Source organism: Podarcis gaigeae (assembly GCF_964106915.1).
Source record: "Podarcis gaigeae genome assembly, chromosome: 16".
Lineage (NCBI taxonomy): Eukaryota > Metazoa > Chordata > Lepidosauria > Squamata > Lacertidae > Podarcis > Podarcis gaigeae.
Genome location: NC_139693.1, coordinates 8,994,547 through 9,018,365, shown reverse-complemented (window position 1 = coordinate 9,018,365; position 23,819 = coordinate 8,994,547). Strand labels below are relative to the sequence as shown.

Here is a 23,819-nt window from a genome sequence, read left to right as displayed (position 1 = left end):
ATTGGGGAGTATTAATTTGGGGTGGGGTGGGGGAACATTGTAAGAGGTGTCTAGGATAATGCATGGTTTGGAGAAAAGCATACAGGGAGATGTTTTTCTCCCTTTCTCATAACTCAGATCAATGAAGTTTGAGTGTTGGAAGATTCAGGAAATATAAATGGAAGTACTTCCAGCAGCGCATTGTTACTATGGAACTCGCTTCTGCAGGAATCACTGCTGCAAAGCTTGTAGGCAAATTTGCTCACAAGATGTACTGCTGGCCCCCAGCAGGTGAAAATGTGAAGGATAAAACTCTCAACGTCCAGTAGCAATGATGGCTGTGTTCTACTCTTGGAGGTAGTACACCACTGGGTACCAGTCGCTGGGAACTGCAAGCGAGGAGAGCCGCTGTTGTGCTCTGGTCCTTGCGGGTTTCCCAGAGGTATCTGAAGGAACGTCTCCATTCCCATCATCCAGCTGGATGTGAGATCCAGCTCTGAGGGTCTTTGGGAAGTCACAGGGAACGAGGCAGAGGGCCTTCTTGGCAGTGGAATGCCTTCCCATCAGATGTCGAGGAAACCGACAACTATTGACTTTTAGAAGACGTCTGAAGGCAGCCCTGTCTAGGGAAGTTTTTAATGTTTGGTGTTTTGTGTTTTTATATATGTTAGAAGCCGCCCAGAGTGGCTGGGGGAACCCAGTCCGATGGGCGGCATAATGAGAATAAAATTATCATTAGTATCATCCGGTTGGCCACTGGGAGAAGGGGCTGTGCTGGACTAGATGGAGTCATTGGCCTGATCCAGCAACCAGGCTCTATTTTGTCAAGGGTGTTAGGAACTGTAAATGGCAGATCCCACAATTCTCTAGGGCAGACACCCCCAAAGTCAGCCCTCCAGGTGTTTTGGGACTACAACTCCCATCATCCCTGGCTAACAGGGCCAGTGGTCAGGGATGATGGGAGTTGTAGTCCCAAAACATCTGGAGGGCCGATTTTGGGGGTGCCTGCTCTAGGCGAAGCCATATGTGCTAATGGTGGTGATGTGAATATGCAGTTGGGGGTAGGATAGCGAAATGCCTTAAAACGGTGTGGGCTTCCCCTACTGTGAGACAAGGATGTGGGTCAAGGTGGGCTTTTGGCCTCATACAGCGGGACTTTTCTTATCCAAACCTGGGCTTATGGTTTGTTTCTCTCTTGACAAACCATGGGCAGCAAACCAATAACAAACCCTGACTGGTGTTGGTTTGGAGAGCAACCAAAGAGTTAGGGGAAGACGCGTTTCACTTCACCTTAAACCACAGGTTCATTTTCAACTACAGTGGCACCTTGGGTTACAGACGCTTCAGGTTACAGACTCCGCTAACCCAGAAATAGTACCTTGGGTTAAGAACTTTGCTTCAGGATGAGAACAGAAATCACGCGGTGGCAGCGGGAGGCCCCATTAGCTAAAGTGGTACCTCAGGTTAAGAACAGTTTCGGGTTAAGAACGGACCTCCGGAATGAATTAAGTTCTTAACCAGAGGTACCACTGTATGGTTTAACGCAGGTATGTCCAAAGTCTGTTTTAGGGGGTTTAATCCAGCCCCTGTGGCAGTTTTATCTCCTGGGGTAAAATCTTTAAAAAGCTCATAAACTTCCAATCCTAAAAAAAGCTGAACAATTTTGGTCGGCCCTCATGTATGCTCACTTCATCAAATCTGGTCCTCTTTGAAAAAAGTTTGGGCACCCCTGGTTAATGTGATATATGAATCGGGATTCTCCATACAGTCGCTGTTCTGGAGCTTCCAATTTGGAGCCACATCTAGTGGATCGATTTGTGGCTCTCCTCTGCAATCAGATCACTCATCCTCTGGCCACTTTTAAAATAAAACTTTTGAGGATTCATCCATGTCGATTCAGGAGACAGAGAAGAGGTTCTGTGGCTATCAAAAGTCTGGAAGACGACAAAAAAAATCATTTCCTCTGCACGTTAACAGTTGCAAGACACTTCTGTCCTTACCTCTGTCTGCAATGAGCCGACCACCTTCCCTTCCAGGATTTTTCTCATCATGAGGTGAGGTGGGAAAACCTCTGCAAAAGAAAAAAAAAGTACGAGTCAAAAGGAATTATTCAGTAAGCAGAACAAGAGGGACTTGCAACAAAAATGCTGCAATATGGAGTCATGGCCTTCCATTCCACTTCTCCAGGGTTTTGGTTTTAGTCTCTGCCTCCCTCAGACACTCAGTTACTGGATTTGGCCAGTGGACGCGGGTGGCGCTGTGGGTTAAACCACAGAGCCTAGGACTTGCTGATCAGAAGGTCCGAGGTTCAAATCCCCGCGACGGGGTGAGCTCCCGTTGCTCGGTCCCTGCTCCTGCCAACCTAGCAGTTTGAAAGCACATCAAAGGCAAGTAGATAAATAGGTACCGCTCCGGCGGGAAGGTAAAAGGTGTTTCCGTGCGCTGCTCTGGTTCACCAGAAGCGGCTTAGTCATGCTGGCCACATGACCCGGAAGCTGTATGCCGGCTCCCTCGGCCAGTAAATCGAGATGAGCGCTGCAACCCCAGAGTCGGTCACGACTGAACCTAATGGTCAGGGGTCCCTTTACTTTTTTAACCTCTTCAGATTTTTTAATTTTGGGGGGGTGCAGCATTGTTACCCTACAGCACAAGGGTGAAATTTGCGTTCACCGCTCCACCGACTTTTGCCTTCACTTGCCTTCCTGGAGCGCAAACGGCTGTGCCAAAGGTTTGATGGCCCAGAAATCATCCCTGTCCAGCTTCCGCAGGGAATTAAGCGGGACAGTGGCAGAGCGGCCGAAATCCACAAAGAACACTACCGCCAGATCCTCCACCTTCTCCACAACCCAGCACCTGAGAAAGGGAGAGAGGCAAAAGAGAGAAAAAAAGATACCTCCGCTTTTAATTTTCCACCCAGTATTCTGTTCCCAATGAGGGGCAGCCGGGTGTCGCTGGGAAGCTTGTGACCTCCCCTGCTGTAAGTCCCCAGCCTCCAGTACCCCCAAGGTATACTGCTGTGGCACAGGGAGGCTCAACTGTGCCGTCATAACTAACAGCCACCTGCAGATATCTCCATTTGTCTTAACTACATGATTTGTTCTCAACCCCAAACGTGCAATGTGTATTTGTTTCCATAATCCCCTCACCTGTTCCAGGCATGGCCTTCGTCCCCCACAATGCACTCTGCCAAGCAACGTGTCCCTTGTTGAACCTCTTGCTCTGTCAGAAAGGGTGTACAAGACTCACTTTCTGCCAAGGCCCCAAACAGCTTCCGCATAGCCTGATGGCATTCCTACATTTTTAACAGCAAAAACAGTATCCGGTGTATTTTAGCTCCTGTTGAATGTTCACATACACAAGCAAAAGTCCTCTAGTATTTCATTTCTCTTTTAAGTGGCATACCGTCTTTCTGAATTACTGTACATAAGGCGGTATACAAGCTGAAGAAACAACAAAACACACAGCAAAGATCACACACGCCTGATAATCTGATTCAATACAAAGAAGTCCCAATAACTTTGAAATAATCGACTTATATCAATTAAAGCAATATTCAATAATCCACTGTAATACAATAGTGAACAGTAATATTTAATATCAGCAAATAATAATTAAACAGTTTACACTCATCAATTACAATAACTAATGTTGCAATCCAAATTTCAAAGGTCAGTCCTTCAAGTCCCAAAATGTGTCTCTAATGCTACTCTGAGGCTAGAGACAGGCTTCACAAAAGTGGAGGCTGCAGTGTGGGTGACCACACTCAATTATTGGCCTAAACTATTTCCCCGGGGCATTGCCCCACTAACTATGAATGATGATTTTCAATCTATGTGAAAAACAGGCAGAGGCAACTAAAATCTCATCCCTGGGTTTCTCTCCAGGTCTTCTACTTAGAATGGAATATGATCAGGCTAAAGCGCTCATTAAACAACTTGTAGTAGACACAGAGCACCAATTGGATCTAGCCAATTGGATCTTGCCATGGAATCCAGCAGGTACCTTGCCTCCCCTATGGCATATATAACCAAACTCGAAGTCCCTAAACACAAAATGGCTTTTACCCTGACTCGATGTCATGCCCTCCTCTCGGCAGTTATTGAAGGCCGATACAGGAAGATTGACTACCCAGAGAGACAATGATCCTGTGACTCTGGACAAATAGAAACAGTAGAGCATGTCCTTCTCCAGTGCCTGTTATTACAGAGACATTCATATCAGCCTGATTTCCCCACTACTTCATAAGTACCCAGGCCACACAGGGTGATTCTATACCTCCCTGCTGCTCTGATACCAATCCTGCTACAACATACAATGCCGCTAGATTCTGCACAGCAGCGCTCAAAATTCATCAGAGGATGACCTGTGCTACAAACTAGATTCAATGAACATATCAGAGTGCTCTGTAAATTAATATAGTCTATGTAAGTCTTTTATATAGCAACCTTTTATGCTCTTCCATACCCACCCAATGCTCCTATAACTTCTTTTAGCTTCTTTTAAATTCTTATAGACTTTTACAGTCACCTATTACTGTAATACCTTTTAGCTTTCCAAAACGCTTTTCAGGTTTTAAATGACTGTATCTCACCCGTTTATGCTGGTCTATGACCGTAATAAAGATTTGTATTGCATTGTACTAAACTATAATCAAGAGAAATAACAGCAAATCACAATGCACAAAATACCACAAAACATACAAAGCCATGCAAAAGGATCAAACGGAGAAACAAGAACACACGGCCCTTAAAACTATCCCTGAACATATGGGACTGGCAGAGATGACTGGCAGAATCCGAGACCAGGGGAGAGAGACAGCGGAAGAAGATTGGAATAAATTCAAGGACTATCTTAAGAAATATTGTAAAATTAATGAATGTTAGAATGACGTTGGTTTAGAAATTATGTGGTTTCCAGCTGTAATGGATAAGTAAAAAAGAAAAGAGAGACTAAAAATTAAATGAAAAATAAGGGAAAGGATTTGCTGAATTAATAAATTAGAAATTGGAATACAGAAAGGGGAGGTATGAGGAAGTCGGGGAAATAAGTTATAAGAAAATAAGGGACTGAAATTATACTTGTTTTTATTTTTGTTTGTTTGTATTATTGTATTGTTTAGTTTTGTATTTATAAAATGTTTGAAACTTTAATAAAAATCTTTTTTTAAAAAATAAAATAAAACTATCCCTGAACTACAGTGGTGCCTCGCAAGACGAAAAGAATCCGTTCTGCGAGTCTCTTCGTCTAGCGGTTTTTTCGTCTTGCGAAGCAAGCCCATTGACAGATTAGCAGATTAGTGCTATTAGCGCTTTTAGCGGCTTTTAGCAGCTTAGCGGCTTAGCGGATAAGCAGCTTAGCGGCTTAGAAAAAGGGGGGGGAAGGGAAAAAACCCCGCAGGAACTCGCAAGACATTTGCGTCTTGCGAAGCAAGCCCATAGGAAATTTGTTTTGCGAAGCACCTCCAAAACGGAAAACTCTTTCGTCTAGCGAGTTTTCCGTCTTGTGAGGCATTCGTCTTGCAGGGCACCACTGTACTCACTTTCCAGCTGCTTCTACTGTTCTCAGAGTCATGGTCTGTCTGGGAAAGGCTCCTAGGGCTGCAGGGTGGGGCAAGGCTGGTGTAAAAAGCCATTGCCTGATGGGCAGAACAGCATCCCTCTCCCCTCACATTTCCACTTGCAGACGCTCCATTTAAAGAAGAAACATTTCAGTTCCTCTAGCCTCCTTCCTTTCACAACACGACGTGTGCAGAGGCCATCAAAAGCAACTTTCTACCATTTGTCCTCTTTCCCGAACGAGGCCAGTGCCATTCAAAGTGCGTTAGAGCTCAATGAACCGCCGTCAGTTGCATTGCAGCACAGTGTGCACTTACATTGCTTTCACCGCTAACAGGGGGCACTAAACTGCTTGGCTTCGCCAGGCTGTATGGAGCCACAATCCTGGGAAACGGTGGGCAAACAGGCAAGCGGTTTAACCAAAACGAATTTGCGGATTGCACCAACCTCTGTGAGATGGATGGCCCAGAAGAAGGGGGTCTGCGGAACGGTATCCAACACCAGAAGCGCAGCTTTCCCGACGACTTTTGCTATGGAGAACAGCCAGCCCACATCCTTAAAGCAATCTGCTAACATCTGCAGCAAGAACAAAGTTCTGGAAGGAAAGTCACAACACCGATTAAAAGATTCTTCTGGTACTCAGTTTAAAATACCGTATTTTTCGCTCCATAAGACGCACTTTTTCCCTCCTAAAAAGTAAGGGGAAATGTGTGTGCGTCTTATGGAGTGAATGCAGGGGGGGCAAGCAGGAAAAGCCCCCAAGAGCCTCAAACAAGCTCCGCACGGCTCTTGCGGGCTTTTCTCCAGGTCAGTCCCTTCTCCCTCCTTGTAAAAAAGCCCGCAGGAGCCGCGCACTCCTTAAAGGGTGCGCGGCTCCTGTGGGCTTTTGTGGGAGGTGGGGGTATTGCCATAGCTGCGCGCAGCCCCTCCAGCCGGGAGAGGCTACGGGTTCTTTAGCCGCGCACAGCCTTTCCCGGCTGGAGAGGTTGTGCGCGGCTAAAGAGGAAGCCAAGACAGCGAGCAGGATGGATCCCGCTCGCCATCTTGGCTTCTTTGCTCTTTGGGGCTGGGGGGGGGGGACCCGAGCTTCCCCTGGCAGCCCCAGAAGTTCTTTGGGGCTGGGGGGGCAATAAGATTTATTTTCTTGATTTCCCCCTCTAAAAACTAGGTGCGCCTTATGGTCCGGTGCGCCTTATGGAGCGAAAAATACGGTACCTAGCAGGAGAACACCAATCACAGAAGTCAAGAGATGATCAAGGAGTCAAAGAAAGTGCCCAATGGGGTTACAACATTTTGGGCTTGTTCGTTCAGAGAACAGGCAAATGAGAGTCAGGGTGGAGGTATGGAATATTATAAAGGTGTATAAAGGACGAAAGTAGAGAGAGAAGAGTTTCCCTTTCTTTCTCATAACTATGGAGCTTTCATACATCCAACAAAGTGAAGTATTTGAAGATTCAGGAGGGATAAAAAGGTAGGATTGATTCACACAGTGCATAGTTAAATAATGGAGGCAGTGATGGCCACTACTTTGCATGGCTTTAAAAGAAGACTGGACAAATTCATTATCAATGGCTATTGTTCTCCTGCTACTGTCCAGTATTTTTCTGATTATCACTTGCTGGGAATCTAAAGTGATTAGAGTTGATCTTGCACTCAGGAGCTGTTTGTGGGCTTCTGGTTGTAAGAACAAGATGTTGGGCTAGAGGAGGGTTTCCCAGACTTGGGTCTCTAGCTGTTTTTGGACTACAGTTCCCATCATCTTTGACCACTGGTCCTGCTAACTAGGGATGATGGGAGTTGTAGTCCAAAACAGCTGGAGACTTAAGCTTGGGAAACCCCTGGACTAAAGCCAATAGGGCTCTTCTTATGTTCGGCCTTCCAAATGTGCACTTCTCAATTTTTCCTCTGAATTTCGCAATGTAGGTCTTCAGCCAAGTGATGTATGCAAAAATGAATATGCCGAGGCAAAGCGTGCGTAGAACTGCATATAATCGTGAAAATAACACGACTGGGGAAATCACTTTGCAAAAAAATATATGCATACGAGTAGAAATTTATACCCAAATTTGGGGTGTTTATAAAAAATATGTTAAAAAATACAATAATAGTTTTGACTAGCATTCGAGTGATAAAGGAACTAAAAGGAGGTGGACTACAATTAAGGATTTATTATGTTTTCAGAATGTATTAGAAAAATTATATAGAAAGGTTTATTGTTTTGTGTACATTTGAATGTAAGATAAAACATATGCAAAGGGACTTGACAGGAAGTCAAGTTGAAGAAAAGATTTTGGAAAATAAAAGGGGGAAAATATTTACTTTCATTATTATCATTTTCTGTGTGGGTGTGGGTGTGTGGGTGTCTGCACATATGTGTGTTGTTGTATGCAATGCTTGGGAGGAAATAAGACGGTAAATAACAAACTAAATATCGATGTATGTAATTTTTATTTCTTAATTATATTTAGTGGGAGTATGGCTGTATTGTTTTTTGTAACATAAAACCATTCAATAAAAATTATTAAAAAAGAAAAAAGAAAAGAAATTTACACCCAAATGTGGATGACATTTCATGACATTTCGTGTTGTTGTAAGATATTCCTCCTCACCTCATTTCCATGGGAATGGCATAAAGGACCTTCAGCTTCGGCGAGTCCAAGGTCTGCATGTTGGCTTTTGGGGAAAGATCTGCCGAGAACGAGACAGGAAGTCAGGGGAAATTAAAGAATGGGCAAGGTTTGAGAGTGGCAGTAGAAATGGAACTGGAACGAAGTCAAGAGAGAGAGAGAGAGAGAGAGAGAGAGAGAGAGAGAGAGAAAGCCTGGTCTCAATATGTTTAGGGGATCCCAAGGTGAAGAACACCACATTGCTCCATTAAAACCCCCCAAAATGGGCTGGCCCATCCGAAACTCAGTCCAATGAGGACTGAGCATGCTCAGTAGCCGTAGAATATTGAGGGTCCGTGCAAAATTCTCCCTGACTGTTTATAGGGGCACCCGGGAACCTGTGCAAGGGAGTTTGACAGACAACCAATAAGGTGATGTGCTGTATTTTTCGCTCTATAAGACACACTTTCCCCCTCCTACAAAGTAAGGGGAAATGTGTGTGCGTCTTATGGAGCGAAGGCAGGCGGGAGGCTCTGCTCAGCGCTCCCTTTAAAGAGCCACGTGGAGCGTGTGTGTGGCTCTTGGGGGCTTTTCCCCGAGGAGGGAGAAGGGCTGCCCCCAAGACCCTCACACACGCTCCGCAAGCACTTTAAAGGGAGCGTGGCTCTTGGGGGAGCCTTCCTCCCGCTGCCATCAAGAGGCCTCGTGCGGCTACCCCATAAGGCAGGACAGCAAGAGGCTATCCCAGAAGCCAGATCCCTCTTGGTGTTCTGGCTTTTGGGATTCAGAATATTTTTTGTCTTGTTTTCCTCCTCCAAAAACTAGTTGTGTCTTATGGTCTGGTGCGTCTTGTAGAGCAAAAAATACGGAGATCATGATGTCATGTGATTGACAGGTGGGCACCCCGCCCACCCATCACATTTGATCCTAATATAATAATACTGTATTTTTCCGTGTATAAGACTACAGTTTTTCCTAATTTTTTGAAGTTTAAAGTAAGGGGTCGCCTTATACACGGATAGTGCATTTTCTAAATTTTGAGTCCCAAAAAATACGGGGCGTCTTATACACGGAAAAATACGGTAATTATTATTAATTAAATTTATATATTGCCCTACATCTGTAGATCTCAGGGCAGTACACAACATAAAATTACAAAAAGATGCAGGTGCACACACTTTTGTGTGTGGCGTGCTGTCTGAGCAGATCCCTTCATCTGATAAGGTGAGCTCCAATTCATCGTTGTTGCAATTAAACAACAACAATATGCCCTTCACCCTAAGGTCCCAGGGTGAGTTGCAACAATTCCAAAACAGTTTACATTATCGCAAAACGACTTAAATCAAAATGAAAAAGCGTTTAAAAAACAACTCAAAGGCACAGGAGTCTTTGAGTTACTTTTTTAAAGAAAAAAAATCAGTGGGTTTAACAAATAATAAATATTTAAATTTGTTGGTTTGGGTTTTTTTACAGGTGCCATAAGACACCATTATCATTCATTATTATTACTACCCCCCCTACCCTAAGGTGCCATGCATGAGTCACAACATTAAAGCATAGTGTTCAAAACAGTTTAAAACAACTTAAAGATAAAGGTAAAGGTAAAGGGACCCCTGACCATTAGGTTCAGTCGTGGCCGACTCTGGGGTTGCGGCGTTCATCTCGCTCTATAGGCTGAGGGAGCCAGCGTACAGCTTCCGGGTCATGTGGCCAGCATGACTAAGCCACTTCTGGTGAACCAGAGCAGCACACGGAAACACCATTTACCTTCCCGCCGGAGCGGTACCGATTTATCTACTTGCACTTTGACGTGCTTTCAAACTGCTAGGTTGGCAGGAGCAGGGACCGAGCAACGGGAGCTCACCCCGTCGCGGGGATTCGAACCACTGACCTTCTGATCAGCAAGTCCTTGGCTCTGTGGTTTAACCCACAGCGCCACCCGCTACAATCCTCCAAGTGAGGTGGGTCCTAAAAACACACACATCAAGTGTCAGAAGCCAGGGTAAAAAAAGTGTGTCCAGGTAAGCGTGTGTTAAATAGGTTTTACAATATCATTCTCATTTCATTGGGCCTGAAAAATTGATTTCTTCGCCCCGTGAGGAAATCACTGTCATTTTGCAGGGTGGGTGGGGGAGAGTGGAAAGCTGCCCTGAGCCCCCAGGATATAGCAGGGAGGAAATAAAGAGAAAAAACCCCCACAGGTGCAACATACCACACTTGGGTCCGGTCTCTTCCCAGGGGATGGGCTCCAAATCCTGAAATGAAACGTGAGGTTTGGAGCCCCATCATCCAGAAAAGGAAAAACACCTAACACCTATCAGGAAGCGCTTATTGCTCAGTGGGTAGAGCAGCAGGTCACGAGTTCAAATCCTGCCATTTTTAGGTAGGGCTGGGAGAGAAGGACCCTGGCTAAAAACCAGGAAAAGAGCTTCTGCCAGTCAGTGTAGACCAGGCTTCCTCAATCTCGGCCCTCCAGGTGTTTTTTTGGCCTGCAACTCCCATGATCCCTAGCTAGCAGGACCAGTGGTCAGGGATGATGGGAATTGTAGTCTCAAAACATCTGGAGGGCTGAGGTTGAGGAAGCCCAGTGTAGACGATGCCAGCCAGTCAGTTTTATTGCACATAGCCAAAGGCTACCACAATGTACACAGAATCATTCAACAATTAAAAAAATATATACTGGGTTGATACAAAAAACTTAAAACATTTATGTTATCAAAACATTGCCTACTCTAAACAGAGCTATAGAAGTACCTTAATATACAAATTAAGACATTAAACAATAAAATTTATAAGCTAAAATTATCACATGGCCACTAATATATTAAAAAATGATGTTAATTAATACAGTGCGCAATTATATTCAGAGTTTGGTGATAGGGATAAAATATAGCATGATATAGATAGGGTCAAATAAATTCATCTCCTCTACAGTTGCTGGCTACCTTGGCTATATAATTTGCTCTAATTTTCCTAGCGGCAGTTGCAAAGAGTGCTACATGCCAGGTCACATACTTATCTGCGTCTGCGAGGAGATATAAAATCATGTCAGAGGGGTTCTGGCCAGGGGACCTTGTCATTATAAAGTAAAGGGACCCCTGACCATTAGGTCCAGTCGTGACTGACTCTGGGGTTGCGGCGCTCATCTCACTTTATTGGCCGAGGGAGCCGGCGTACAGCTTCTGGGTCATGTGGCCAGCATGACTAAGCCGCTTCTGGCGAACCAGAGCAGCACACGGAAACGCCGTTTACCTTCCCGCCAGAGTGGTACCTATTTATCTACTTGCACTTTGACGGGCTTTCGAACTGTCATTATAGATGATGCTAAAAGAGAGGCAGGAATATTTACCGGCATCTCTGTGTCCGTGTTTGTGGGCTCGCGGACCCTCCTGTCCTCCGCAACGGCCACTGTTATGCGTCGCCCGTGAACCAGGCTCCCGTTCATCCGCTTGATGGCGAGCTTGACCATGTCGGGGGACGCCAGCTCCAGAAACCCAAAGCTGCAGAGAAGGAGAAGCGACGTCAGCTGTTGCGCCATGTTGGCATTTCAATCTCTCCAGAAAAAAAGAGAGCCAGGGAAGGAGAATCGCTCAGCGTGGGCTAAGGACATGGGCTACATGCCCTTCCGGAACCACACGCCAGTGGTGGGCGGGGGCAGAGGCAAAAGTGGGAGGGGCCACCGAGTATATACAGTGGTACCTCTGGGTGTGAACAGGATCTGTTTCAGTTGGCAGCCCGTTTCCAGGATCGGAGCGGTGGTATTTTAACTCTGTTCGCTCTCTCCTGCAGGTATACTCAGTCCAAAACTTTCCCCCCTCTTCTCCTGCCACCAAGGGGGGTTTAGTATTTTTTACCGATGGAAATTTAGTCCTTTACAATAGGCTTTCCGAGGCTTCAGCTTGCATCCTCATTGCTTCAATCTATTTACAAAAGGGGAAGGTGGACTTCCTGTTTTAGACCTCCCCGTTTCGACACCAAACTAAGACGTTTAAAAATCCAATTCTCCGCTCTACTCACGGGTAGTTGCTTTAAGATCAAATTGTCCACAGGAAAAAGTCAGCGCTCTCCGGCAACAGCTATGCGGCTTCGCTCCGTGGAAGAAGCAGTCAATTCGAAGCACCGCGCCGCTCACCCCACGTCGCTCCGGATCCCCGAAACCGGGTTTCCCCGCGAGTAGGGGAGGCGCAAAAGGTGCCAGCCGAATCCCACGTTCACAGGCTTCACCCGCCTGTGATTTTTAGTGGGTCTCCGCCTTTGCCGTGGCGGCCAGACCCAGATTTCCACGAGGCAAATTCCTCCCGATCAGAGGAATTTAGCCATTGCCGGAGGCGCCAACAGGATCTGTTTCAGAGCCCCGTTCGCATCCTGAAGCGAACGCAAAGCGTGTCTGGCAAATCACCGCTTCCGCGCATGCACGTGACGTCATATTGAGCATCTGCGCATGTGCGAGTGGCAAAACCCGGAAGTAACGTGCTCCATTACTTCCGAGTCGCCGCGGAGCACAACCCGAAAAGGCTTAACCTGAAGCGACTTCAACCCGAGGTATGACTGTATGGTTTACAAGTCCCAGCCAGACAAAAGCAAGCATGGATGGTACGAAGCAGGTGAGCGAGAGGCGTGGTCTAGGGAGAGCTGCGAGGGCCAGATCGGTCGGCCTCAGGGGCCACAGTCCGAAGTCACACACACCCCCCCCAGGCCTCAAAACTGTCCAAAATTCCTTTTGTCTTCTAAAAACCCACAGCTACAGCTTTTCTGTGGATTCTCACAAGATGCTGGTACATAGGGAAAATGTTATTCTTTTATCAGCACGAGAAGGCTTCAAAAGGCTAATGAATAGGCTTTGTCATTGCCAAGAATACTCAGGCCTGAGAACTGACTTTTATCTCATTCTAGTTGCAACATCTGAACACTCTGAAACCCCTTGGCTTCCCTTTCCTGGGAAGAGTCCACAATAGTCCCAAGACAGCTTTCTGTTCATGCTCAGAGGAACTCATGGGCAGGACTCCCGAGGGAGGAGAAAGGGGAGGTAACTGGAATGGGAATATATACTCTGTGCACATGACCGTGAACTCGTGCATGTTTTTGTGAGTTATCACACTTGCTCCTTCTACCAGTTCATGGATGGTAGAAACAAAAGCCCTTTCTCCGAAACTATTCCTTGAGTGTCTGTTGACTCCCACTTCCCTTTACCAGGCGCAATATTTTTCCCACCCGAGGGCAAAGTCTCCTAAGGCTGCAGCAAGGCCAAAGAGGATCACCCTCGCGGGAGGGCGGACGTTCCCCAATCCCTGAACGGAGGGTTATCAAAGGTTTCTTCCAATACCTCCCGTTTAGCACAGGATGTACCTGGTAAAAGTTGTCTTGTGTTTCTTGACCGTCTTCACACCAAACTCCCTGAAGGCGAGCGCTAACTCTGTCTAGAAACAAGAGGGGAAGATTCACAACGGGATTAACACCCCACCCCGAAAATCACTCCCGGGCTAAACCAAGAGAGATCCCTGCAGTTTAGTTACAGCACACAAAGGGGTATATTTAGAGGCAAGTCCCCGAGTTTCAAATCTAAGGCCTTGCCTGCACAGTGAATTTAAAGCAGTACCGAGAACTTTAAACAGTCATGGCTTCCTCCAAAGGAATCCTGGGAGGTGGCGTTTTTGTTTAAGGGGCTGAGTGCTAGGCGACCCCTCCCCACCAAGCTGCAATTCCCAAAGTCCCTCGGAAAGGACTGATCACTCGGCTACTCACAGAATCGGAGAGTTGGAAGGGACCCTGAGGATCATCTAGTCCAACCCCCCAAAATGCAGAAATATGCAGCTGCCCCTTACAGGGGTCGAACCTGCAACCTTGGCGTTACCAGCACCACACTCGAACCAACTGAGCTATCCAGTAATGCAACGTTAAGGATAATGGTCAAAAATTCTTTAAATGAGAATATTTACTTATGTTAAATTATTGTGTATTTTTAACATGGGTCCCCCCCCCCTCTTTGGAAGTAGCCCTCGTGTGATTGGCTGAGTCACATGAGAGAGGCATTCCATTCCGTTGTGACTGTTATGCCAGTAACTGTCGTTTTTTTTAACTGCTTTCTGCTCCTCTCTGTGCGTATGTGAGGAGAATGGCTGCTCTGCTGAGGACAGTGTGTGTCCGTGTGATCTGTCTGAAGAGAAACTGTAGCCTTTAAGGCCTTTCTCACCGGTAGGAAGAGCACTGCTCCCGGGGAAGGGGTTAATTCAGAGAAAGAGTCTTTATTCCTGCTATCCGGAGTAGCAGAAAGTCACCTGTGTGATTTATTCACAGCAAGCACACCTGAAAGCATTTTACAAAGAGTTTATATCTATTTTCCAGGTCCTCTTTCCCTCCCCTTTCCCAGGGATTCAGCCTCACGCGTTTTGCACACATATATTGGTAGAAACAATCTCCATTCATGATGCAGTATGGGCACCCAACCAAGTGGCCATGATACATTGCTATGGACATCGGACTGGACCAAGTGATACGGCTAGAAAACAGAAACGTTAATCGGGAGAAACCTGCACAGGAGCTCTCGATAAGGAACAAAGTGAATAAGCATGAGATTGTAAATGTATTCTTCTCGGTTATATGTTTATAAAAGTAGAGTTCTTTTGAATATAAAGAGTCTGCACATTGTATAGTCTTTACAAAGAAGTTACCAATCACCTAGAAGTGTTATTTAGCTTCCGAGCTGTAAGCTACTGTGTTACTTTACATACCATCATAAATTTATATATACATACAACATGCAGTGCAGGAATCTTTCTGGCCAACGTGGAACTTGAACCCACAACCTGGACATTAAGAGTCTCCTGCTCTACCAACTGAGCTATCCCAGGTGATAGCTCAGTTGTGCATAGTTCTGCGAAGGGAACAGGGGTCTCCTAAACACTCTCAGCACCCTTAACCAACAACATTTCCCAGGATTCTTTGGGGGAAACTGTGACCCTTTAATGTGGCATGGTAGTGTTTAAGTACATAGTGCAGATGCACGGGGTGAAGGTGGGCTAGAAACCAGGGTGGGCGGAGCCTTCTGAGCCAGATTACGCCCACAAAGCTGTACCACGTGACTGTGTCACATGACCACGCATGTCCTGGGTTGTAGACAGAGGTAACCCATGCCTGGGTCCCACCTTCTCGCTGGACATTTCCTTTGCCCAATATACATCCTTGTAAGACAGACACATTTATGATGGGTGTTTTGGTTTAAAGAGGAGAGTTGTAGATGACAACTTAGGTGAAAACCAAAACGGGGAGTATCTAGACCATATCACAGGCCCATTTTTCACGGCTTAATATACATCATGTGAAAAAGGCAGTCGGCGGAAGTGTCCGCAAGAAATATATTCCGAAACAGAAAGCACCAAGCCTCACCTCCTTGATATCCAACGGGAGATTGCCGACAAAAAGTTCAGATTCTTTTTTCTTGAAGGACCCTGGAAGGAGAAAACCAGAGGAATTTTTGAGAGATGCCTCCCACTCCCCACAAATAAGGGGTTTGGTTGGACACCCTAAGACCTCATCTGCAGTACAGTGGTACCTCGGGTTACATACGCTTCAAGTTACAGACTCCGATAACCAAGAAATATTACCTCGGGTTAAGCACTTTGCTTCAGGATGAGGACAGAAATCACGCGGTAGCAGCAAGAGGCCCCATTAGCTAAAGTGGTGCTTCAGGTTAAGAACAGTTTCAGGTTGAGAACAGACCTCCAGAACGAATTAAGTTCTTAACCCGAGGTACCACAGTATACATATTTAAAGCAGTATCATATCGCTTTAAACAGATGCAGCTTCCCCCTATTCCCTCCCCCAAGCTACAATTCCTATAGTCCCCTGTGAAGAGGGATTGACTGATTCATCCACTCTGGGAATTGTAGCTGTGCCAGGAGAACACCCATAACAAACTACAGCTCCCAGAATTCTTTGGGGGAAGCCATGACCATTTAAGTGGTATTAAAGGTAAAGGGTCCAGTCATGGATGACTCTGGGGTTGCGGCCCTCATCTCACTTTATTGGCCGAGGGAGCCAGCGTACAGCTTCCGGGTCATGTGGCTAGCATGACCAAGCCGCTTCTGGCGAACCAGAGCAGCGCACAGAAACGCCGTTTACCTTCCCGCTGGAGTGGTACCTATTTATCTACTTGCACTTTGATGTGCTTTTGAACTGCTAGGTTGGCAGGAGCAGGGACCGAGCAACAGGAGCTCACCCCGTGGCGGGGATTCGAACCGCCGACCTTCTGATCGGCAAGCCCTAGGCTCTGTGGTTTAACCCACAGCGCCACCCGTGGCCCTAGTCAGTCACTGTCAGAAGGATGTAGGACCAGATTTGGCCTAATCCCCTGTGAGGGGTAAATGTCAGTTCCCAGGATTCTCTGGGGCAAAGCCATGCGCTCTAAATGCGCATTATGCTGTGAATGTGGCCTAAACTGGCACTTCCTCTGATGGGCTCTGGCTCCACCAATCGCCAGCTTTTGCTCCACCCACATTTGGGCTCCTTGCCTTGTGCCCCACCATCCACCCCTAGGATGTGGGGGGGTGGAGAACTTGGACGTTGCGCAGCTGAGCACACTAACCCCCTCGCCCAGTAAAAATGGCTCCGGCACAAGCGCAAAACCTCCAGCCGGCCTGCCTGCCACTTGTCGGCTGCTTTCCAACCTGCCTGCCCCAAACGAACAAAGATAATTCAGAGACAGGACACAGCTATAAATAACCGGACAATGGCTTTCTGACTTCTGACCCCAGTGAGGGGAGAAATGTTTGGCCATAAAGGATTATGCCCTGTTCAGAAGCCTGCAGGCACATTGTGTGGAAAGAAAACCCAGCCGAGAGGGCTGGGAGGAGAAAGGAGCACCGCAGTTCCCGTTTTCCTGAAATGGGTGCCAAAGGAAAACACACACACACACACACACACACACACACACACTCCTTAAAAACAGCCCAAGATTTTGCAGCCAGATTGGTTTGGGGCAGGGAACGGGGCATAAATCTCTGCAGGGAAACCAAAATGTTTTTCCTTTTTCTTTTTTAAACTTTATTCCAAAACTGAAAAAGAATTACAAACATCTAATTCAAAATCCATATTTGTTTTGTAACATAAGCCTATTACATAGTTGAGAAAATTAAAATATACCTAATTACTGTATATAAATTCAATGCAATTAGAAATACAGTGGTACCTCAGGTTACATACACTTCAGGTTACAGACTCCATTAACCCAGAAATAGTGCTTCAGGTTAAGAACTTTGCTTCAGGATGAGAACAGAAATTGTGCTCCGGCAGCGCGGCAGCAGCAGGACGCTCCATTAGCTAAAGTGGTGCTTCAGGTTAAGAACAGTTTCAGGTTAAGAACGGACCTCCGGAACGAATTAAGTACTTAACCCGAGGTATCACTGTATTATATTAGAAATGTTTATAAATTCCCCTATACCCCCCACTCCCCTCCCCCCATGTGTGATCTCAATTTTTCCCCTTCTTCCATCTTGTGTTGTTGTAGTTTAATAATTATTCCATTTATTCTTTTATTATTTCCTTGCTTACTCCTGCACGTTTTACACATTAATATTCCAATTCCAGAACCATATTTTTTCAAAATGTTTTTTTCTTATGTGCCTTTATTTCAGGGGTGCAGAACTCTCCAACCTAAGGGCCACATTCTGTTCTGGGTAATCTCTCAAGGGCCACATGTCAGTCCGTATGGTAGGCTACGTTCCACACAAACAAAGCCCCCTCTATCCTCCATCCAGGCAAATCAGGAAGCATTATCAAAATTTGGTAAGGCAGGCAGAAAGTCTTAAGGAGGGTGCAAACAGGGAAGTGTGGGACATGGCCTGGAGAAAGTCCTGAGGGCCAGACAGAGAAGTTAAATATATCTCTTCGTTATGCTAATAGCTTCACATTCTCTCTCTTTTGAATCAATTTTATTAAAGGTTTTCAACCGAACATGCCATAAAATTCAAACTAAGCAAAAGGGAATACAGTGGTGCCCCGCAAAACGAACGCCTTGCAAGACGAAAAACCCGCTAGACGAAAGGGTTTTCCGTTTTGGAGGCGCTTCGCAAAACGAATTTCCCTATGGGCTTGCTTCGCTTGCTTGTGTCTTTTATATTGTAATTTGATGTTGTGAACTGCCCTGAGAACTGTGGATGAACGGTTTTACCTTTTTAATGGTAAAGGCTAGGAAGTGGAAGGGCAAACAGAATATAAAACAGAAGAATGGTATAAAGAGGTGTGGGATATAGCTCTTAATGATAAATTAACATGTGACATAAAGGTAAGAAGGGGAATATGCAGGAGAAATTATTTTGAGGAGATATGGTGTTTGCAGAATTTGTACTGTTAAAACAGAAAGGGGTCAAACCATCACGAGAGGTGCTGAATTTTTGGGAGGTTGAATAGTTACAATGGAATGGTCTCGGAGGTGGGGTGCACATTTTATTCTTATTTATGCATTATTATTACTTTGTCAAATATATATATATATATATATATATATATGCCAAGGAAAGTTTCTGTAAAGCAGAAAAGGTAAAAGGTGTTTTCTTCCCCTTCCTTCCCTGTATTTATATATACAGAGGTAAAGGTAAAGGGACCCCTGACCATTAGGTCCAGCTGTGACCGACTCTGGGGTTGCGGAGCTCATCTCGCATTACTGGCCGAGGGAGCTGGCGTGCAGCTTCCGGGTCATGTGGCCAGCATGACTAAGCCGCTTCTGGCGAACCAGAGCAGTGCATGGAAACGCCGTTTACCTTCCCGCCGGAGAGGTACCTATTTATCTACTTGCACTGCATGCTTTCGAACTGCTAGGTTGGCAGGAGCAGGGACCGAGCAACGGGAGCTCACCCCGTCGCGGGGATTCAAACCGCCGACCTTCTGATCGGCAAGTCCTTGGCTCTGTGGTTTAACCCACAGCGCCACCCAAAGGCAGTAAATAAGGAAATCCTCCACGCTGCAACACTGTGTTGCAGGTGCCATTTGTTTATTACTCCCCAACCCAAACATTTTCAAAAACTGAGCAGCACAAACTTACCAGGATGCCTTGGTGAAGCTGCTTTGACATACTTCTTCGGAGTTTTGCCATTATTCCTCTCGTTGCCAGAGTTTGACCTGAGAAGCAAGTTCAGAGAAACCTTAGATGCCATGTGTGTTGATGAATTATTTCCGAAGGGGAAAGAAATAGGGTAACACACATTCATCACAGCAAAATTTGGCCTTTCTCGCGCATCAACCTGAGTCATGGTTTATTAAATCACGGCTCAGTATTATATGTTTCAACTCTGCCCCAGCAGCTTCACTGTGGTTTGTTTAATCAACTGAAACCATGGTTTGTTGCTGGCTTACAAACTTTGGTCCAACTAAGACAGCTTGCTATGGAGCCCAGCTGCCGCTGGAGGGTCAAAGGTTCTTCAGCCCTGATACAATCGCACAGAGAGATGGAAAACTCCACACAAATAAAATTGCACTCTCAACCACCATAAAAGGCAGAAATTTAACATCTCAGTAATAGGGCTGGGCAATATCTGGTTTTCAACATTGCAATATATCATCAGCTAAACACTGTGATGTATTGATATATCACGGTCTGAAAATAAGGATGGAACTATGCCTAGGATGATGTTAAAAGGGCTGGGATTCTTTTTAAAAGCTTCACTTGACACCAAAAGGCGGGGGACTTCATAGGCAAAAGGCGAGCCTCTCTGGGGAAGAACGTTCTACCATCTGGGAGCCACCACTAAAAAGGCCATGACAGCCAACCTCCTAATTTCAGGCTGAGGAACAAAATCCACGTTTATTTGTAATCATACCAGCTCACATTCAGCCATTGCTTGGATATCTAAGGCCTTCTCTGAGCCACATCTTATCCTCTACAGTGGTACCTCGGGTTAAGTACTTAATTCGTTCCAGAGGTCCGTTCTTAACCTGAAACTGTTCTTAACCTGAAGCACCACTTCAGCTAATGGGGCCTCCTGCTGCTGCCGCGCTGCCACTGCATGATTTCTGTTCTCATCCTGAAGCAAAGTTCTTAACCTGAGGTACTATTTCTGGGTTAGCAGAGTCTGTAACCTGAAGCGTATGTAACCTGAAGCATATGTAACCCGAGGTACCACTGTACTCCAAATACTCACATCTTCAAAGGATCCATGGAGACATCAACCTGAAAAGGAGACCAGAAGTAATTATTATCAATTTAAACAACAACAGCAGTAACCAGCAGGAAGAAATAAAGATACTGGAATGGCCTTTCATCATTTTCCCCTCCAAGAGCAAATGTGAGTGGCGCAGTGCCAATCATTTTGGGAGCAAAATGGAGCCACCAAAAAACAAGACAGCATTTTCTAAATACTATGGGGTAAGGGCTCATTAGGTAAAAAATATTTAACCTTGTGGTGGTTACTAACAGTCATTATGTCACAATAAAGTTTCAAAAATTAAAAGGAAAAAAATCCCAATAGTTAGCTTTGCAAGTATTAAGAAAACCCACAAAATTGCCTGACAACAACCTTTCAGGTTGTAAAAGAGATGTGAGGAATGTGTGGTCCTCCAGATGTTATTTAACTACAATTCCCATCTGCCCCAGGAAGCATGGCCTGTGTGTGTGGTCATATTGCAAACCGTAATAATGATCATCATAATAACCAAAATAATAATAATATCCTTTTCGTGGTACAGATGTTTTACAAGCCCAGCATCTGGGCACAGCCTTAGCTCAGTTGCTTATTTTTGATCAGCTAATTAGAATAGCAGACGCGGGTGGCGCTGTGGGTAAAACCTCAGCGCCTAGGGCTTGCCGATTGCATGGTCGGCGGTTCGAATCCCCGCGGCGGGGTGAGCTCCCGTCTTTCAGTCCCAGCTCCTGCCCACTTAGCAGTTCGAAAGCACCCTTAAGTGCAAGTAGATAAATAGGTACCGCTTTATAGCGGGAAGGTAAACGGCGTCTCCGTGTGCGGCTCTGGCTCGCCAGAGCAGCTTCGTCACGCTGGCCACGTGACCCGGAAGTGTCTTCGGACAGTGCTGGCCCCTGGCCTCTTAAGTGAGATGGGTGCACAACCCTAGAGTCGGACATGACTGGCCCGTACGGGCAGGGGTACCTTTACCTTTTACCTTTAATTAGAATAGCAGAATAACAGAATTGTCCTTGGAAGGGACCCCAAGAGTCATCTAGTCTAACCCCCTGCAAAACAGGAATCTCTTGCTCAAAACTGCGTTTTTACTTTGTAGTGTTGCAACTCCCTCTGGGGCCAAAGGAACACCTCTAATGGGTCACAGGTTCTCCACCTAAACAATGGAGAGAGGGGGAAAGGGAGAAGGAAATAGGGTGGGGGGAGGGACTGGAGATAGAGCAGGAAGCAAGAAGGAAGACTCCCCACGATCGTGCCCCTTGCAAGGCGAATTAAAAACAGAGATATCTAGCCACTTCAGGAGTAGAGGAACCCACAGCGTCAAGGGCCAAGGCAACCTCCCCACACTTTCTCTGGGGCCATACCTGAGCCGCGCTGCAACGCTGGCAGGGCGGCGTGCGGACGCAGCTGCCGTGCGCGCTTCGAATCCGGAATCAATCCGCATTCACCCGTCCCGCAGGACTTTTATGGGAAAGGGAGAGTTGCAAAACACGGATAGCAGGGTGCCGTTTCTTTTAGCCCTCTTACCAGCAGGTCCCCCAGTCCTTGCTGGCTAAAGCGCAGCTGCAGCACCCGCGCCATGTAATGCAAGCAGGGAAGAGACCTTTTAATACCACCTTTTATTCAATTTAAATAGTGGCGTGACAGATCTTGCAGCTACAGATAGGTAGCCGTCTTGGTCTGCCATAGTCAAAACAAAAAAAATTCCTTCCAGTAGCACCTTAAAGACCAACTAAGTCAGTTCTTGGTATGAGCTTTCGTGTGCATGCACACTTCTTCAGATACAGATCTTGCAGCTGTAATGGATTGCGGGGCGCCGGTTTTGATTTTGCAGAGGCGGGAATGTTTCTCCGCGCCGGAATTTCTCGTGCAGGAAGAGCTAGTTTGCAAACGAGAGACGTGCTTGCAAAAAGGGAAAAGGAAGAAGTCCCTCCCCGCTCGCCAGGGCAATTTTAGATTATTATTTTTTTGCGTGGCTTTTAAAAACTCTTAAATGGAGGTTTTTGCAAACGCGCCGTGGACCCAGTGAAATAATTTCGCGAGGCAGATCTGGGATCACCCAGCCGGGAAAGCATGAGACGCTTAAATCCCATGTTGAGTAAAAGATTCCTGTTTCGCAGGCGGTTAGACTGGATCACCCTCGCGGGTCCCTTTCAACTCTGCAATTCTTCGATTCTAATTAGCCGATCCAAGCAAAGCAAACGAGCGAAGGCTGTGCACAAATGGCTTGGCTTGTAAAATATGCAGAGCCCAATTCCAGACCAGACCTTTTAAACTCAAAGGCAGTGCCGGATTTACATATAAACTAAACAAGATATAGTTTACAGTGGCGTCCAAACTTTTTTTCAAAGAGGGCCAGACTTGATGAAGTGAAGGGCTGTGGGGGCCGGCCAAAGGGACAACCAAAGTCTCTGACCTTTTTTAGGATTGAAGTTGTTGAGGGTTGTTTTTTGTTTTGTTTTTACACCAGGAAATAAACTTCCAAAGGGGCCAGATCCAGATTAGGCCCCCCCAAAACAGACTTTGGTTTAGGGCCCCACTCTCTTGGGAGCCCCCCCAAAATTTATTTATTTTTTAAAAAAAAAATATTAAAGGTTTTCTCAATACAACAAAAAAGCAAACAAAATAACATATAATTTTTTCAATATCCACATTTTCTTCACTTCTTTGGACTTCCTCACATCTCTCATTCCTGCGTTCTAAGTTTTTCGAGCTTTACCCAGCAATTTATCACCTTGTTTCAATTCTTATATTATAATTTCCAATATTGTGTCCCTAATTTTAGATAGTTTTACCCAAACCTTAAAAGCTTAATTTTAGCATAATATTTATCCAAAATTTGTCTTTTCTTATATTTTCATTTATCTTCATACTCCTTTTAACTATCTTAATGGTGCCATATTATTAATAATCTTACATCTTTCTTAACACTCATACAATTTACAGTATTTTTGTAAATAGTCCTTAAATTTCTTCCAGTCCTCCTCCACAGCCTCTTCTCCCAGGTGGGAGACCCCAAAAAATTTAAAGGGGGAAAAACTGGATGTACATTTCTAAACTATAAGATAAAAAAAAACAAAGTAAAACCTACTTACAGCAACAGTGTTTTGTGTTGTGTAGATACTTATTAGGTCCATAAATTACCATATAGCATACATTCAACACAAAAAACAGTGACAATTTCTTGTTGACCAAGAACAGCTGGACATATAAAGGGTCTCATTACCTTCAGTAGCCTAGGGCCTCATCAAACCTAAACCCAGCCCTGCTCAAAGGAGTATTATCATTATTATTATTATTATTTCTATACCTCAATCAAGGGTCACAGGGCACTTTACAATATAAAACACAAAAATACATCCCATAGTAACAAATGAAAACAATAATCCTCACACACAGAGTTTAAAAGGCCATAGATTGTTTATGCAGCCCAAGGCCTGGGAGAAGAGGAAAGTTTTTGCCTCGTGCCTAAAGACATGTAATGAAGGTGCCAAGTGAACCCCATTGGAGACAACATTTCACATATAGGGAGCCACTGCAGAAAAGGTCCTGTT

At 45.6% G+C, this 23,819-nt stretch overlaps 1 protein-coding gene and 1 long non-coding RNA gene across 5 annotated transcripts in view; one reads left to right on the top strand and one right to left on the bottom strand.

The window, feature by feature from the left end:
• The window catches only part of TDRD10 (tudor domain containing 10), a gene marked incomplete at its 5' end in the record, with an annotated part of 29,305 nt that overhangs the window by 2,795 nt on the left and 2,691 nt on the right, over positions 1-23,819 (bottom strand). For 2 of the 4 annotated variants that reach the window (XR_014558615.1, XM_083715887.1), the window contains 11 exons: positions 1,980-2,050; positions 2,678-2,832; positions 3,126-3,271; positions 5,982-6,129; positions 8,144-8,222; positions 10,353-10,395; positions 11,490-11,640; positions 13,487-13,557; positions 15,524-15,585; positions 19,176-19,252; positions 20,272-20,300. Coding sequence is in view for 3 of the 4 variants with exons in the window: in XM_083715887.1 (XP_083572013.1) it covers positions 1,980-2,050; positions 2,678-2,832; positions 3,126-3,271; positions 5,982-6,129; positions 8,144-8,222; positions 10,353-10,395; positions 11,490-11,640; positions 13,487-13,557; positions 15,524-15,585; positions 19,176-19,252; positions 20,272-20,300 (1,032 nt within the window). Of the gene's footprint in view, positions 1-1,979; positions 2,051-2,677; positions 2,833-3,125; positions 3,272-5,981; positions 6,130-8,143; positions 8,223-10,352; positions 10,396-11,489; positions 11,641-13,486; positions 13,558-15,523; positions 15,586-19,175; positions 19,253-20,271; positions 20,301-21,792; positions 21,922-23,360; positions 23,418-23,819 lie in introns of those variants that run through there. The other 2 variants (XM_083715889.1, XM_083715888.1) reach the window with 2 other exon arrangements.
• LOC310833550 lies at positions 14,085-14,771 on the top strand. Its single transcript, XR_014558779.1, has 2 exons — positions 14,085-14,332; positions 14,483-14,771. It is a non-coding gene; the product is annotated as an uncharacterized lncRNA (long non-coding RNA).